Source organism: Temnothorax nylanderi, unplaced genomic scaffold, assembly GCF_030848795.1.
Source record: "Temnothorax nylanderi isolate EJ_2023f unplaced genomic scaffold, tnyl_v1.0 TNYL_tig0050_pilon, whole genome shotgun sequence".
NCBI classification, from domain to species: Eukaryota; Metazoa; Arthropoda; class Insecta; order Hymenoptera; family Formicidae; genus Temnothorax; species Temnothorax nylanderi.
Window position 1 is genome coordinate 847399 of NW_027249112.1, and position 16929 is coordinate 864327.

The 16929-nt window shown below is 34.8% G+C and overlaps 1 protein-coding gene across 1 annotated transcript in view; it reads right to left on the reverse strand.

Moving 5' to 3' along the window:
* The window catches only part of Dsx (transcription factor doublesex), a 31894-nt gene extending 17619 nt beyond the window's left edge, over window positions 1-14275 (reverse strand). Inside the window, exons 1-4 of the mRNA XM_071706243.1 lie at window positions 14152-14275; window positions 12151-13462; window positions 4842-5310; window positions 3888-3930 (exon numbers count right to left, since the gene is read on the reverse strand). Coding sequence (XP_071562344.1) covers window positions 3888-3930; window positions 4842-5108 — 310 coding nt within the window. The 5' untranslated portion in view covers window positions 5109-5310; window positions 12151-13462; window positions 14152-14275. The remainder of the gene's footprint in view (window positions 1-3887; window positions 3931-4841; window positions 5311-12150; window positions 13463-14151) is intronic.
* Between the last annotated feature and the right edge of the window lie 2654 nt (window positions 14276-16929).

Consider the following 16929-nt stretch of genomic DNA (forward strand, 5'->3'; position numbering starts at 1 on the left):
CACGACGTGACGGCTTTCCGCATAGATTATTATTGAAGAGCAAAATAAAACGATTCCGACACAGTCGCTATCCGAAAAAATTTTCTTATCGTAAATTTGTGAATCTCTGAATATTCTTTTCATTTATGGCACACAATATATGTGATTTTATTTATTTGCAGGCAAAAAATCCTAGCTAGCATACTTCGATTTCAAAAGCCACTCGATAAGAGAAAAATGAGGCAAGAAAATTGCGAGAATGTCGAACGTACTGGTCGATTTAGCAATCTCAGAGACAGTGTGAGAATTGTTCCTCCGTGAAAGACAATCTCTCTTTCTCCGTCGAATGACATTTTGATGCTCGTGTACGATATAACGGTTTAAAGTGTACGTGTGAGAGTAAGCAATAATCTTCTTTGCTTGAATGCACTGAATGCCGATCTTTGTTCCTAGATTCCGCAACGGAGGAGGTCTCACTATCTCGCTACTATATGTATAATTTATTCTATAATTATTTCGCTTCATCATAACCATAGAGCAGTACCAGAAGCGAAATGCACTTATTACTTTATCACCGGAGACTATCACGGTTCGTGAACTTCGACGTTCCATCGTATTTTTTTGCGGAGGTCGCTCGGTAAAAGGCCGAATAACCGCAAAGAGTCATGCGTTTGCGTTCCTAACTGCACTATGTGTACAACGTAAAAGTCGTGCGTAAATAACAAAATCCATGGATCGCCGATTTTCGCACTAAACTTACATTGTAATGTTTAGATCTTTTTTTGTATAATAAACCGTTATGCACGCGCCCGATTTATATCGTTGAATTAAATTGATCAGCGCTAACCCGCGCGCGCAACATCGTCGGTACCCACACGAACTTATAAATAATTGTATCATGCTATCGTCCCATGCGATATGATATCAAAAGGAAGTATATCTTTCCGGTTGTTCTTATTGCAAGAAAATCTGTCCTAATGTCGGAGGAAAAGTTTCTTACGTAAAACGTAAGCAAACCTCTTTTAGCGGAAATAATTTGAACGATTAAAATAATTATTAGATTGTTACGCTCGTTTTATACAAAGCAATAAGTAGTGTGAAAAAGGGCCAACAATACGAGCCAAATAATAGGATGTCAAATTAATAAGTTATTCATATTAAAAATTAAAAATTAAAAAGGGTAAGCGTTCCGAGTTTTTAGATTTTTTATAAACTTTGTTTTATCGTAATAAAATTCTAACTATTAAGGTAAAATAATCGCGAAGGAAAACTGCAAAGAACTTAAATGTTAAAGTATTTATCTAGCTATCTAACAAGGGGGAGTTTTGTATTGTTATCTGCTCTAACATTTCTGTTCTAATAGAATAAATTTTACGAAACTTTAAATATTATAACTTTATTTTTCAATACCAAAACTAAACGATTAATTATTTTTCTAACATTAATCTATCTAGTTTACTTATATATCTCTTAATTGCGATAACAAATATCCAAATTTCCATTATACATTCCATTATAGGTTATAGATAAGTTATCGCAAATTGAAAATTTCAGTCAACTCATATCAAAATACGAGAAATTGTTAGCAATATAAGTAATATATTAATGGTTGCCTTTCTATTTATGACGCTATTAAATTCTACTTTAACTTTCGTCAAAGTCATTCCACACCGCGAATGTTATTCAGGGTGTCACAGTACTGATGTTGTAAAAAGCTAGAAATCACAATATATAATCAACATCGACGGATCACAAATCTTTCTTCGCCCGCGATCCTATCTTTTATATTTCTCTTATTCTTAACCACATTAACTTATAAAAATTAAAATATCCGCGCAACTGTAATTGCGGTATCTGTCGACAGTTAAATATCTTTCCTTTCTTGAATCTCAGTTATAATATATTTGCCATCGACATAAAACAATTTCACTAACTTCAGTGAAATGCGCCGGTCGACAATGAGCATTTTTTAATCACATTCAGAAGCGTAAAAATCGGAAGCATAAAATTTTGAGCAATTTTTTATGCCAAATAAATTTTCAAACAACGTAGCGTTGATGATGCGTTGCCTCTTAAAGGATTTCACAAATGCACGGAAGATGAGAGATACCGGAGTAGGATGTGTGCAACAGGTAGGCAATCTCAGTTTTCATCGCGTACATACATGTATGTACGTTCATCATGTAAGTGCAACAGCAAATAGATGATCAGCATGGCATATCAAGATATATTTCTGCGATATGAGTACATATATACTTAATAAAAATTTATAGACTTACTAAAAAGTAACTTTTTATTAAGTTTATTTTATATAACTAGTTTCTATAACTATTTTTTTATTAAGTTTATTTTATTTTCATTGAAGTTACAAATTATTTTGTTACAAATACATTAAAGTAGCTATCAAGATTCAAGGAAGAGAAGATATTTATTTCTGTTAATAAATACGAATTACGATCGTGTGGATGTTTTAATTTTGTTCTTAAGTTAATATGGTTGAGAGAGATAAAAATAAAAAAGACTTACTGCGAATAAACAAGAAATCTTTGATTTAAGAAGCTGCATGTGAAATGTATAAAGATTTAAAAAAAATATCGTTTGGAGCAAACTGCAACTGCTTACGACATATTAATCGACTGTTCGAAATTACACGATTGTAACATACAGCCGAAAATAAATAATCACACACATGAGAAAAGTAATTGCGCTTTAAAAAATCTAAAACTACTTTGACAGAGAGAAGAACCCGTTCAAAGTTACAAAACGTAGTTTTAATTCCTTGCACCAAGAAATTAACTTATTTCGGATTATAGTTAGTTATAGATGCAATGTATATTTTGCATATAGAGCATAACAAAATAATTCTTATTCAAATTAGCAAAAGAGTACAGTGCAATGGCAGACAATGTCTTGTCTATAAAATGTTGTATTGATCTAATAATTTGAGAAACTCGAGAATGGTCATTAAGAAATACGGCCAAGCCGAGGACTAAGCTAATAAATAAAAAGCTAATAAATAAATGTGACTGTTTATTTTTCGATTATTATTTTTATAAAGTTTATACGTTCATAAGATTTTCGAGATTATATCTTATTCAGAATATTTTCAAACACCGCGAATAATTACCAGAAAACGCTTAGGACAGCTTTCAGATTTATAGAAAACGTACGCGACTCGAGAAAAAAATGTATATTTTCGAGTGCATTGATCTACAATAACTTTATATGTGGAACTCTGATGACTCCACACAAGTCAATCTTATAATCATGATATTTGATTATAGCCTCATCGTTCCTACTAATCACACTATAAAATACCACTCGCATCGCGACGCAAAGGTCGCGATACTGTCGGCTAAATAATGCATTATAGGTGCCGATGCAGCTTATGCGAGGTATTCAAATGCCAGACGAATTTCATCTTGCATATAAGCGCGTTGAATGACATAAAAGACCAGGTAAATTCATGGCAATGTGACGCAACATGATTTTAGATTGCTGCAAAGCATGCTATCACTATTGAATAAGAACAGTTCACCGTGACTCGACATAGACATGAGATGTATTCTAATTTAATTTGTTGTGACACTCGCAGATAACATAAGTATCTTCACTGCTTACATTAATTGCGTAGTAACTATTCTCGGAATATTCTACAAATTATCTCAGAAATATTGCACAAAGATTAATAGAAAAAAAATATACAATCCTCTGGACAATGTAATTTGATTGATATCTCGTGTAATAAATTAACACAATATGAGACAAATCATATCTTCATTTTTATCTTTATAATACCTATCTTTCCGATTTCTTTATACATGATAAAATAATTATCATTTGTCTCATCTAAGCAATAAACATGCAATTTATTATATAATGTATAATAATAGGTCAATATTACTTACACTTTTTCAAGCCGGTCATAAACCAAGGCACTGGTGATGGTATCTGTTAAGAAAAGAATAATAATAATAGTAGTACACAAATGTATACGATAGTATACTGGTAATAAAGAATACATTACGGTTGCGATATGTAGTACATTAGTATACAACATACAACAGGATTAAAAATTAAAAATCTGCTTGTTCTCAGATTTTTAATTTTTAATCTTGTTGTATTTAGGGATTAGTCGCTCGATTTTAATATAAAAATAACAAATTGAAAATATAAATCAATATAGCTCGAAACTTGTTTGTACAATTTTTCCAAGTTACGAACTGAAACTTTTAAACTATTCATTTATAGATTTCATAAATTGAGTCTAACAAAAATCAAGAAACTAACAAATGTTTAGAAGTTTATAATTGCATGATAATCCACGGCTGTTACACATTGCCAATCGATGTATAAATATATATGTATAACTATATATAGACAACCCTCTTATATCTAGATCCGTATCTAAATACCCGTAATAATCTTGACATAATATAATAAATTCTTATCAGTAAATGTTTTAATAAATATTTAAAATTAATTTAAAACTATAAACAATTCGTACTAATGATATCAACTTAAAATCGCAGCATATGTTGGTTATTTAATTATTATCAATATTATATCGATAATTGCTTTAAATTTGCATTTGCGCATTTTCAAATATAAACTCCATTAAAATTTTTTCTTCAAAATTAATATAGAAATTGGATCTATAAGCTGCTTTCTAAAAGTGCACTAAATATTATGATGTACTACATCATGTAGAAGTATGTTTAAATTAAAATGTAATCAATAATAAAATGCACAAATATATCCCCAATTGTCAAATGAATATTTGATCAATTTTTCGCAACTGCAATGTGTGTATGTGATTAAAAGTTTCTCATTCAAGCTTGAGAGACAAAAATAAGACTAACCTCTCCAGGTGCTAATTTTTTCTTGTCATTATCAAACGCTCGTTTCATAGCTATGTTCCTTGCCGATGATTCATGTTCCTTATCAAGAATAAGGCATACGAAACAACCGCAGTTTTGGTATGGGCAGTTTCTCTTGTGTCCTGCGAGATTGACGTTCTTCGCTCCGTGACGTTCGCATCGCTTACATTTCGGTTTCGTCCGCGGATAACCCGTTTTAGAACAATCCGAATCTGTTGACGTAGATTCATTCTTTTTCTCTTTATTCATGACGTTCGCAGGACTCTTTAATATTAATAGATGGAAAGCCGATCTTCTTTTTCCTTGTCGCGATCTCTTGCCGAAATCGAAGAAACCGATTCCGTTGGATCTGATCTCGTTTAAATAAGATAACGGTAATTATTATCCGTTATCCTATGCATAGAGCTGTGTTCGCGAATCTTTCGTATCGCTATCCGTATAGCTCTACTTTCTGAAACACGCAAGAAATTATTTTGACCATTTTAATGAAAAGATAAAAAAAAATTAAAATTAAAGAATTGTTAAAATTGTGGCAATATAATATAATACCTTAGCAAATAGAAAGCACGAAAAAAGAAGAAAAAGGCAATTTTATGTAAACATTTGACACTTACATCTAAATTCACAAGTCATGATAATACGGTAATATTAGAGTTCCTCTAGTAAGAGTTAGGACACCCCGGTCTGACTCCTGATTGGTTCCGCCATTTATAGAGAAGACGTTAGTGGGAGTGAGACAAACCTATAAGTGGAAGTGAGACAAAGACCCATGAAAAGTACGAGTGGAGAGGCTGTCTCTTGCTGTCTCTCTCGATCGTTCGCATAATTCCCTATTAATGGCGGACGGTGTCCTAACTCTTACTAGAGGAACTCTAGGTAATATCAGCTGTACATACATGCGAGTCAAGTATATAGCCGGTGTTTGTTCTATTTCTCTAATGGTCGATGTATAATCAAATATCATACCTCGCCTGTGTACATTATTTCTGGTGCAAAATAATTTTTAAAATCTATTTGCGCGGTAACCAAAACTGTAATCAAAAGTTTGCTGACTCGGTCGATCTACAACATAATAAACGTTATTCAGGAAATAACGACATGTTTTATCTACTTGGATTAAAATAATATAATGATGAGTATTCGTTTCTTTAAAAAGATGGCAATGATCAAATCTTCGATCAACTAAAATGCTGTAGTATGTAGGGTGTACAGAGTATAAAACAAAAACAATTGATTAATTAAATTTATAGAATGAGTTCAATATGCACGTACAGAACGGCTAGTTCGCCGAAACAAAAAAAAAGCACACACAATTTATAAGTGTGCAAAAAGAAAACAAAAGAAAACTTAGAGGTAGAATTACGAAAAATATATCTCGAGATGATGCATACACGGAGAAAAAGTTAGGGTTGCTACAACAGAATAATAATGTTATATTTCGCTCATCAATACAAAAGGGTTATGGAAACCATAGTACTCTGGAAGTGAACTTTGCGATTGAACTGAACTCTCACAATCAGTGCTATATACCGTACAACTATATCTTATAGATCTCTCAACCATACTATTTATACTGCAGACCACTTTAGAAAGAGTACCAATAATCCTTTGGTTGAGGTACCTATATATGAGAGTATTGTAACCGAATGTTACTTATAGTAAGAACTACGATTATGAGAACCGTATAAATGAGCATATATTAACAGCTACATTTAATGTAATATCAATATAACTTGAATTCATATACATTTCTTTTTCAATCATAGAGAATGTTGTTGTAACAACCGTAGCAATTTTCTCCGTGTATGACAAAAATGGCGCACCTTTCAAAACTAATTCGAAAGTGAATCCTACTAATCTGTCATTGACTTCCAACATAAACTAATACGATAGTTTGTGTAAATTTATCTGTTTTTTGTAACTGGCCCGGCATAGGATGTATTAAAAGCAAGCTGGCGACACTCGTGCAAACATTCTATTAAGTCTCCTGCTCGATTGCCAAGTCCGCGTTGACAGTACATAGTGTCACACTTGGCAAAATTGTGAACTACAAGACGTAAAAAATAACGTTAAAAAGCTAAATTATTCTTGCAACTTACAGCGTCATTTAACGTTTTAGTGCAGTGTTTTTATATTTAAGATAATTGTCGTAGTTAAGTATGGCAAAGACTCCCATTTTATTATAATTTAATATATGAAAGCAAATATTTGTTTCAATTCGGCAGCTGTCAAACAGCTTGTTTTCGTCCTTGATTAGGTACAATTTAATTTGACATGTAGATTATTTATTAATTACCCAAAAGGGGAGCTTTCAGTATATTTTTAAGTCTATGCTATCAATTACAAACGCTATATTATTACATGCGTATCGACGTCAGTTAAAATTGACGAAAAGCGTGATATTATAAGAATATGTCTTTGGATATGTCGTTTGTTCTGGAGTATGTGCAACAACGAAATTCTGTAAGATCTATAACCATTCGTGTATTCAAGTCTCAAGATAAAGGATACCCGAGCCTGAAATGGGTAATGGATAAGTTCTGTATCTCTACAAAAATTATGATAAATCCTGACACGGCTAAAGCCACTATGAAGGACACGAGAGTCACGACCTCGTGAAGGTAAAGATACGTTTCTCCTGGCATCTCCGCAGATGGTTATGGTAAGGTGAGGTAAAAGATACGCCATACCAGAGAAATACAACGCATCAAAACCTGTCTCATTAAACATTCGTGGCTTATCTAAGAACGAAAGATCACAAATCACAGATAAAAAGAACGGCTAACCATCTCAAGTAGAGCAAAGTTCAGATCCCGCAGGGCATCGCGAAAAAGATGGGAATAAAAAATGATATTATTTAAAAAGAAACAAATGTGATATTTTAACATCAGTAAAAACGCAATCAATAATTAACTTAAATGATACATTCCGAAAAATTATATGGCAATTATATAATTATAGACGCAATAAAAATTTACTTTCGCAGAGCTAGTAGAATATTGGTAAATAATAATCAAATGAAAAACTATTTCATTTATTCCTCAAATTATCCAGAAGTATAGGTTATAGTTCTATGAAGTATGCATAGTTGATGTCGCTTATAGAACGAAGACACTCTAATAGCAGGAAAAAACGTAGGTGTTATCACCAGCTGTACATGCATATAAAATAATTCCGTGTACAACTCTATGAAAAAAGTTCTGTAGAAAGTATATCGAGTGCAAACATCGATTCAAATATAAATGTTTTATATGATGTACAGTGTACACAATACGTATTATGCAACACGTAATCTATTAGTAATCTCTGATAGGCATGACTAAATATAAAATTGTAAGTTGTAAAAGTTGATAATTGATATAAAAATAAATTCTAATTTTCATGCAGAAAAGCAACATTAAAAGCAAAATAAAACAAGATACAATAAATTCGAATTAAAGGCAAATTATTCAAGTTAATCAGTCTACATTAATTGATATGTAATAGCGAAATGGAATCTGTTATCGAAATTACAATTGCTAATGCATTTGTTCTCGAATATGAGAATGCAACAGACGATGCACATTTTAGCACATTTAAGCAGAATCGCAGTGCGTAGCCAATTATTTTCCAACAAACACGGCATCTGAAAGGTAATCATTACTTGGAACTCCGAATATACTATCATGTATAACTCTAAAAAATAATGTGAGTCGCGAAGCACAGCGTCGTATGTTATTAAGAAAACGTCAGACAAAATCAGACAAGCCGAAATTCCTTTACAAGTTTACTATATCGCGTAATTATTACATTAATGTTTAAAACGCCAAATGCAAAATAAAAACTTCGTAAATATTATTTTGTACCCCGCAATTGAAAGTCATATAGTCGCCTTGGAATATACGTTGAATGCATCACATCATAATTAGAATGAATCGTAATGATATTAAACGACAAGCTAATCTTCTTATATCTCTTATAGTACATTTCATGTGTAGTTATATATTTTAATACTGCCAGTTAATCGTTATACACTTTTTGACAATGTCAAAAAACGGCTATAAAGTGAATCATTGACAACAAATTCATTATATAATATTGATAAATTTAAGTTATATTTTTAAAGCGTATATCAATCCATAAATCCTGTGATAAGGTGTATATCCTATTCCTGCGTATATCAATAAATCCTAAATAGTCAAACTGACTGATAGATATTCTTTGCAATATATCGGATTAAAGTTATATTATTTCGTCAATTTATAATACATAAACGTACATTTTTTTCACAATTCTAAGAGAGAGAGAGAGAGAGAACAGCGTTTAATGATGCTACAACCTATTATTACCTGTTATATTACAACCTATATTGTTTTTCTTTTTTAATCGTATAGAAACATTCAGCTTATTGTAAGCCAATGTTACGAACATTGTAGAAAATCAGCGACAATATATTTTTTATAGCACATATCATATTGGCAATGATCGTTGTTTCCCTTTGCGATAATAATAATGACTGTCAAAGCTTATAAAATCTGTATGCGCGATACGAATATCGTTTATGGAGTCATATAATTCACAATGTATTCCGCAATGTCTCGACCAACCATGGTTGCAATTACTCACAATCATATCGATCGTATTAACCAGAGGCAACATAGAAATCAGCATAGAATATCGCAATAATCTCAATAACATAATCCCGAATAACGTCTCTTAATATCAAGATTTTAAGCCTGTAATGATAATGTATTCGCACAATTAATTAAATTGTTATTTAATCTTATTCATGATTCTTAGGAGAAAGCATCTTCAGATTTCTGAAATTCAGAATATTTATGCAATTATCTTTTTTTTCCGGTTGTGTTTTCTTTTTGTTGCCAAAGAGATTCATGACAATTCCGTCCAATCTAGCACTGCATATTGCAAAGAACATTTATCAAATCCGTATTTTAAGATAACGTAACAGAAAAATTGCCAGGCACTGTACGCTGAGGTATCTATAAATAATATGTAGAGATATCTGTGCAAAATAAAAATTTCGAGCATATCTCACTGTGCGCCAATTATATATATGCAGTAAATTTATACTATACACTCGCGAGAGACTTAAGATAAATCGCGCGTACGACGCGTACGCGATTTCTAATACGAACAGCGAGATAGAGCGAGAAGCCCGACCACATCTCCGCCTAGTTACATTGTATCCCGTTCGCGCGACTTTTTAACTAACTACGACTTCCTGGCACGTCGGCGTGGAGGCAGATGCCATCGGTACAGTCACTCGCAAAAGTGTTACTTTCGGACAAACTGCGAGAACGTAAACAATTATTTTCATAATTTCTGCCGTTGCGTGCGCGTTATTCTTGTTCGCGTTATCATCACCTCCCTGGACTTTCGCGTGTAATTATTTTAATTGTTGCTCTGCTATTTAACAAAATGTGTTCTAACGCAAGGAGGATTAATATTACGTGCTTAATGCATTTTTAATTTAAATGTATGTTTCGAAAAATATAAAAGTATTCAAACTATATTAAATATACAATTTAAATCTATTTCATATTTGCTCAAATACTTTCGCGAGTGACTATATTGGGTATCGCGTGAAAGATCTCGCCTAATTTAACTCAGATTTCTTTTAACCTTGTTCTAATATTGCTGTCGGCCGTTACATCTCTTTAACTACTGATTTGTGCATTTAGTGTTTCTACTGTTTATAATTTTTTTATTCAATAAATTTGCTATTATTATTATTAGTAGTAGTATTATCGTCATTATTATCATTATTAATTACGAGCAAAATGTCCGTGCTTATTATTGAGAATTAGGACTCATTATTAATATGATACATATTAATTCGTATAGCATCAGTTGATTGATTATGAAATATGATAAGATACTCTCTAAATTTCTTGGAGTGGGAATACTGCCACTCCGGTGAGATTTCACTCTTTTGGAGTAAGATTTCACTTTTTTGGAGAAATTCACTCCAAAAAGAGTGAAATCTTACTCCAAAAGAGTGAAATCTCACCGGAGTGGCAGTATTCCCACTCCAAGAAATTTAGAGAGTACAACATATTCTAGAATTTTAGCATATTTACAAAATAATATTTAATTAATATTTTGTTAATAAAACTATACTAGAGAAATCTCTAACACAATTTTAATACAGTCTAATATAGTCTCTTTGTGCAAAAACGTTAGCGTACATTCGTACATTGCGGATCGGAGGAAGCGAATTAAATCGCTTATATATTTTTAGGATAATATTTTTATTGCGTTCAATGCTCGAGTATCGTTGATCTGACCCAAAATTGCACTTTTTATGACGAGGTAACGATAAGCAGATTAAGATCGATAGGCGACTGAATAAAAAATCGCGTAAGACCCAAGTTACTTAATTGACCGAGATAAAACTTTATAAACTATAATAACTTCTGCGGGACAAAAGGGCAAAGATAATAAAGCAGAATTGCATAAACGCTCGCAAGAAGCTGCAAGTTTCTTTGCATGTAGGCAATTGAAACTTTCGTGTCGCCGCAAACTTGGCAGCGTTGAATGATATCGGATGCACCGTAAAATTTGCGCGTAAAATTTTTCGATCGAGGCACGTTTCGAATCAAAATGCGCCTTCTATTTTTGTACATTTATATACAAGTGTGCTAACACTCCCTATACTGTATAATCATTACACAAATAAAAGATAAACGAGCCAAAGTGGCAATAGAATACGTTCTATCCTTTTCCATCGTTACGTGTTTGTTATAAACATAATTCCGAAAGATAGAGTGAAAAGAATAATCTAAAGAGTGTATTCCTTTTAACTTATAAGCGTGTATGTATGTATAATGTATAATTTTTTCCGTAATAATGTTGCGCCAATAATTAGCATCTTATCTGCGATAGTATCGCTTAAGCTAGGCGTCATATAATATATTGCCACACAACAACTACGCTAGAATATACTGCAGTAAATTTCTTCGTTGTAAATTATTCCATGAGAAAGTAGCTGAAAGTTAATACCGGTATTATTAAACTCCAGCTGAAGCTGCGCGCGCAAGAACGGAGTAACTCTCACTTTGATAACGCATATATAAAGTTTTTTTAAGTAATTATGCCAATTTACATGTAACTCCTAATCAAAGCGCGGCCTCTTCTTTTTATGTTTTCTTTTATTACAGTACGTTGTTCGCGGCTCATTTCTTTGGCCATAAGAGTTTTTTACATCGTTTTACTGAAAGTTAGCGCGCGCAGCATCTAAGTTCAATTACCGGGGAGGCAATAACAAGTTCATTGAGATAGAAAGACTCACCCTGTCATCTGTCTCTCTCTTTTTCTTTCTATCTCCTTCTCTCCCTCTCGCTGGCTCGCAGTGGCTGTTTCGTATAATGAAGGCTTTGGACAAATTGACGGTGTTCGAGAGAGGATCCACTGGCTCTCGTCACACGCGAGCACTGAATCTAGTAATCACGCGAGATCCGCCGGCGCGGCTCAATCGAGAAGAATCCCCTCACCCGTGTATATCTCGCATGCAGAATTCTTCTGCGTAATTTATCCGTTACCGCGTGGCCGGCCGTAGCACTCTGGATGCGTTACACGTGCCGCGCTTTAAATAAGTATCGTGGCACCGCGCAATTTCGTTACGCGCGTCTTCAGCGGTGCACGATGCACGCACGTTGCGAGGGCACACCGCCGATCGCTAGCAACACGAGCGACGGGGACAGGAGGGAATTGAAAAGGAGAGAGGGAAGGAAAAAGCGCGGCAGGAAGTCTCCGCCTCCGGAAATGGACAATCCTCCCCTCTTTGCCACTTATCTCGCACGCTTTCTTGTCTCGCCCTTCTTACCGTGCGCACCTTCTTTCCGCTTTTATTCGCTTATATACAAGATATATATTATCCGTCTATCTTTTAATAAACCTTGTCTTGTTTTTTCTTTTTTTTTTTCATACGATATGCGGGTACGATCTAGAAGCACGAAGCAAGCAGATGCAAGCCAGCAAAAGATAAGTGGTAGCGCAAAAATTAAAGCGGATGGCAAAACCGCGGGCACTCGTGTCGCACACGCGCACTTCGTCCAAGGTCTCGTCTCTCCTCCGCGCCGCGTATCACACTATTCTATCGCCGTTGCGTTGGTTCGCCGTCCTTCGCGTGTTATTCCTCTCTATCCGTCGTCGACAAATCTTCTGCAAGTTGGCAAATTTGCAAACTCCGAACTAGTTCCGAGATCCGTCCCGGCAAGTCGCTGCGCGAGATGAGAATCCAACTGGCGCGAAATTGAAATGCGGAGACGAGGGGGGGAAAAAAAACAGCGAAGCAAACCGAGACACACTCGTCGGGGTCAGCCGAGAGACAGCCGTCAACACGATCGATGTACACTTGCATGCAGTCCGTAACTTACTAAGACCGCCGGTAACCAGGGGTAGTGGACGGAGGGATTTTTCCCACCACTTGGCCATCTCCATCGCAAGTGCAGCGGGGACCACGTGACTGGCTCGACAGTCTCGTGCTTAGATGGAACGTAGGGCGCTTCTGGGGCCCGTATACATTTTTTAATATTTTTCTTTCATTATGTTAATTACATTAATAATATAAAAATATATGAAGAATTGAAAATTCATCAAGTCTGGAAAAAACAAAATTAATTTATTATTAGCACACACCATTGATATTATATATCTTTCTCTCATATATTATAAGTTTTGTAAGATAATTTTAAATTAATCTTTAGATAAAATTAAAAAATATATAAATTACAAATTCTAAAGAGCATGGTCTATGAAAAGCAGACTTGTACATTCTAATTTAGTTCCGTCCAGATATCTGTAACACCGCGCAAAAATAAACTTTTAATAAACTTTATTATAACCATCTAAGTAAATTTTTTAAAATTAAGTTACATAAATAAAACATGAGTTTTAACTTTCATTATCTTGCTCTATTTATATAACACACATATATGGATTTTACTTTTATTTATTCTTATTCTTCCTATTATTCTTAAAATAAATTGTATCTTGTTTTTGGAATATGATATGTAAATGTATGTGAGTGTCCGCAGTGTAGTCAGCTCGAATCCGTGGATAATTGTAAGCCCAAATAATTGCGCGAATCAGTTGTATTGTATATCCCTGCGGGACACAATACATTTAAAAAATTGTAATATCAGCGGGAATATCAGTAAATTATATATTATATTTAGTTGTCTCCCTAATACTTGCTATTTCCTTCTACTACAGACTCAAACAACACCACGTATTTCGGTGGAGCATATACGCTACTTGTTAGGGTCATGCACTTAGGTATGATGCATACGTCTTATGACAGTGTTGCGCCTGCGCGAAAAAGTCGTTCCGTCTATTCCCTCCGATCTGCTGGTAGCGGCGACACGATGCGAAATACGTGCTGGCCACGGGCGAGCAGGGTGGGAGCACGTCGCGGTGAGGATACTGAGGATAGCGGACACGACAGTCGTATCAGGGGTACGCGACGTGCGGGAAACGAGTGGCTGGGAAGGGATACCGCTCTCGCGCGGTGCAGTGGTCGGGCCGGGTGGAGGTGACACGCGGCTTTCGACGGAACGTCGAGGTTTTACGATTGAATTCGTCCGACCGACAGAGACGATCTGCCGCGTAGATTGTATCGTACTCATATACGACACATAGCGCACTTCGACGACTACAGATGACTAATCGTTTCTGCTGTTCCTGATTGATATAAGTAAATGTCTGTTCAGTTGAAGAAAGTTTCAATCGATCCATTGCTATATCAACTGAACATTTGCAAAAGTGTTTCTAATGTCGCTGGAAGAAATATTGGACACAGAAACCCTTGACAAAAAGACCACATTAATGATTAAGACAAATATGTTATACATCCGAATTTAAATAAATTTTGTCTATTATCTTTGGTTTGCTAATCCACGCGAATTATGATATTCAGTAATATATTATATACGCGTTATTTCGATGTATTGATCTAATTAATGAATAAATTTTCGATCGATATATCTTTGTATCTTGACGATGTTTTTCGAAAATTATCGCGCGATACCTATCTGTGTTTCAAGCTGGTGTTGCATCGGACAGCAGTATCATCAAATACTACTTCGCGCCTACGAATGCATATCGTCGTTCGTGGTTGCCAACTCGGCAGGCGAGCAGCACTCAGTCACGTCGTGATTTAACTTTGGAATTGATTCCATGAGAGCCGACTTTATGAATGAATGAAACGCATAGACTGAGACGCCAAAGAAAAGGAGATCCAAACTGTATATCGATTATATTGTTCTAAGTTCCATAAGAACTTTGCTGTTTTGGGGTTCTGTCCTGAATAATAGGTTCGAGTAATTTGTTCTTTATAAAAATCAATTTATGACTACGCAGGAGAACGAATTGCACAATGGACGTGTGACAATTTACACCGCAGTTTATTGACAACATTTACGTCGCTACGTTATAACGGCGAATGTCTGACATTGCGAATATCTCGATTATGTGACATATGACATTTAACATGAGGCTATAATATTGTTTTTATTATTATTATTCCCCACGCCCTCGAACTTTTATCTTCAGAAGGCTCGCCATAGCGAGAAAACACATGCCAAAAATCGTTATGTAATGTAACACTAAGTACCGTGTATGCGAACAATGCAGTCCGAATAACTAAAGACGGGTATATCGTACGGAGATACACCCGGGAAACGGAATTCAAATAAAGAAAGTGCGTGTGTGTGGTGCGGTATGTTCGCGCGCGGGAACAACTCGCGATCGTAAAACGAAGCTACATAGTCGTAGAAAAGGATTTGATATTCGTGTGTGTTTTTGTATATGTATATATATATATATATATATGTATACACGAATTTTTATATTTAATATCCTTCGCGTACAACGCTCGCGCGCAATGTATCGTGCACACGCTATATCCGATAGGATTTTACTCAAGTAACCGGAGAGACCACAATGGTCGGATAAGTGGTAAAATATGCCAGCCCCGCGTCTGCCCATATCTTGAATTTACGACCCATTATTGATTTTTTTAGCCGTTATGGCAATTACGTAGTTACTTGTTGAATATTTTATTTCGCATTATGATTGCCGGTTATTAGACAATGTATTACCAGATAATTTCAAGGGTCAGTTATAGCCGTCATTGAAACGTTATAGATAACGTCAAAAGGACGTTGTTACAATATGAAGTATGTTCTCAGCGAGTTTCTTCTTCGTCGATGTAATTTATACATATAACGCGTCTCGTTTTATCAGAGGGTAAATACTAAAAATCGATTGTCTTTCTTTGGCATAAGAAACTTACACATGGAGCAACAAACTTTCACATTTTACGAGTGCAATATATGTTATCGAAGTGACATTTAAAGCGTAAGATAAAAAAATGTTTATTATTTTCGTCTGTAAATGTTGCGTGTGGTCTTAAAGTAGAAGCTGTTCTAATCCACAGCAAGGAAAATGTGAAAACTCTAAATCTATGATTCTAAATCTTAATATCAAAAATAGATATGGCAAAATATAAATCAATTCTATTCCTCATCACAGAGCACATGAGCGCAATCATTATAATAATAAAATTTTGAAACCTATATAGACTTCAGACCTATTTTAATAACAAAATCAAATTTCCTATCATGTCATTTTCGTATCTTTCGTGCAAGAATTTTTACAAATAGAATGTACTTTCTTCCTATTATCACTCTTTTCTCCTTTAATCATCACAACTTATTGCGATAAATATTTCATTTTAAACCGCGAGAAAAGCAAGCAAGAAAATCACTGTTATGATTATCGAAGGAAAAAGAGAGAATATCGCGCTTAGCAAACATAGAGAGGAGACGTGGCGGGGTAAGAATGATCGTAAAATGTCGACGAAATAGATCCAGGGTGCGATAGTCAGCGCTCGGACAGAATAAATACATACACACCGATGCCACGGTTGATACTCGACTTGCGGCCGAATTTACTGATTGAACCGCGGCGGCCGTTCTTGCGGTAGAAACGGGTTTTACGCGTTCCGGAGATGCCGGCGCAGCACCGGAAGTGTTCCCGCACGGGACGACTGCACCGAATTGTTTCG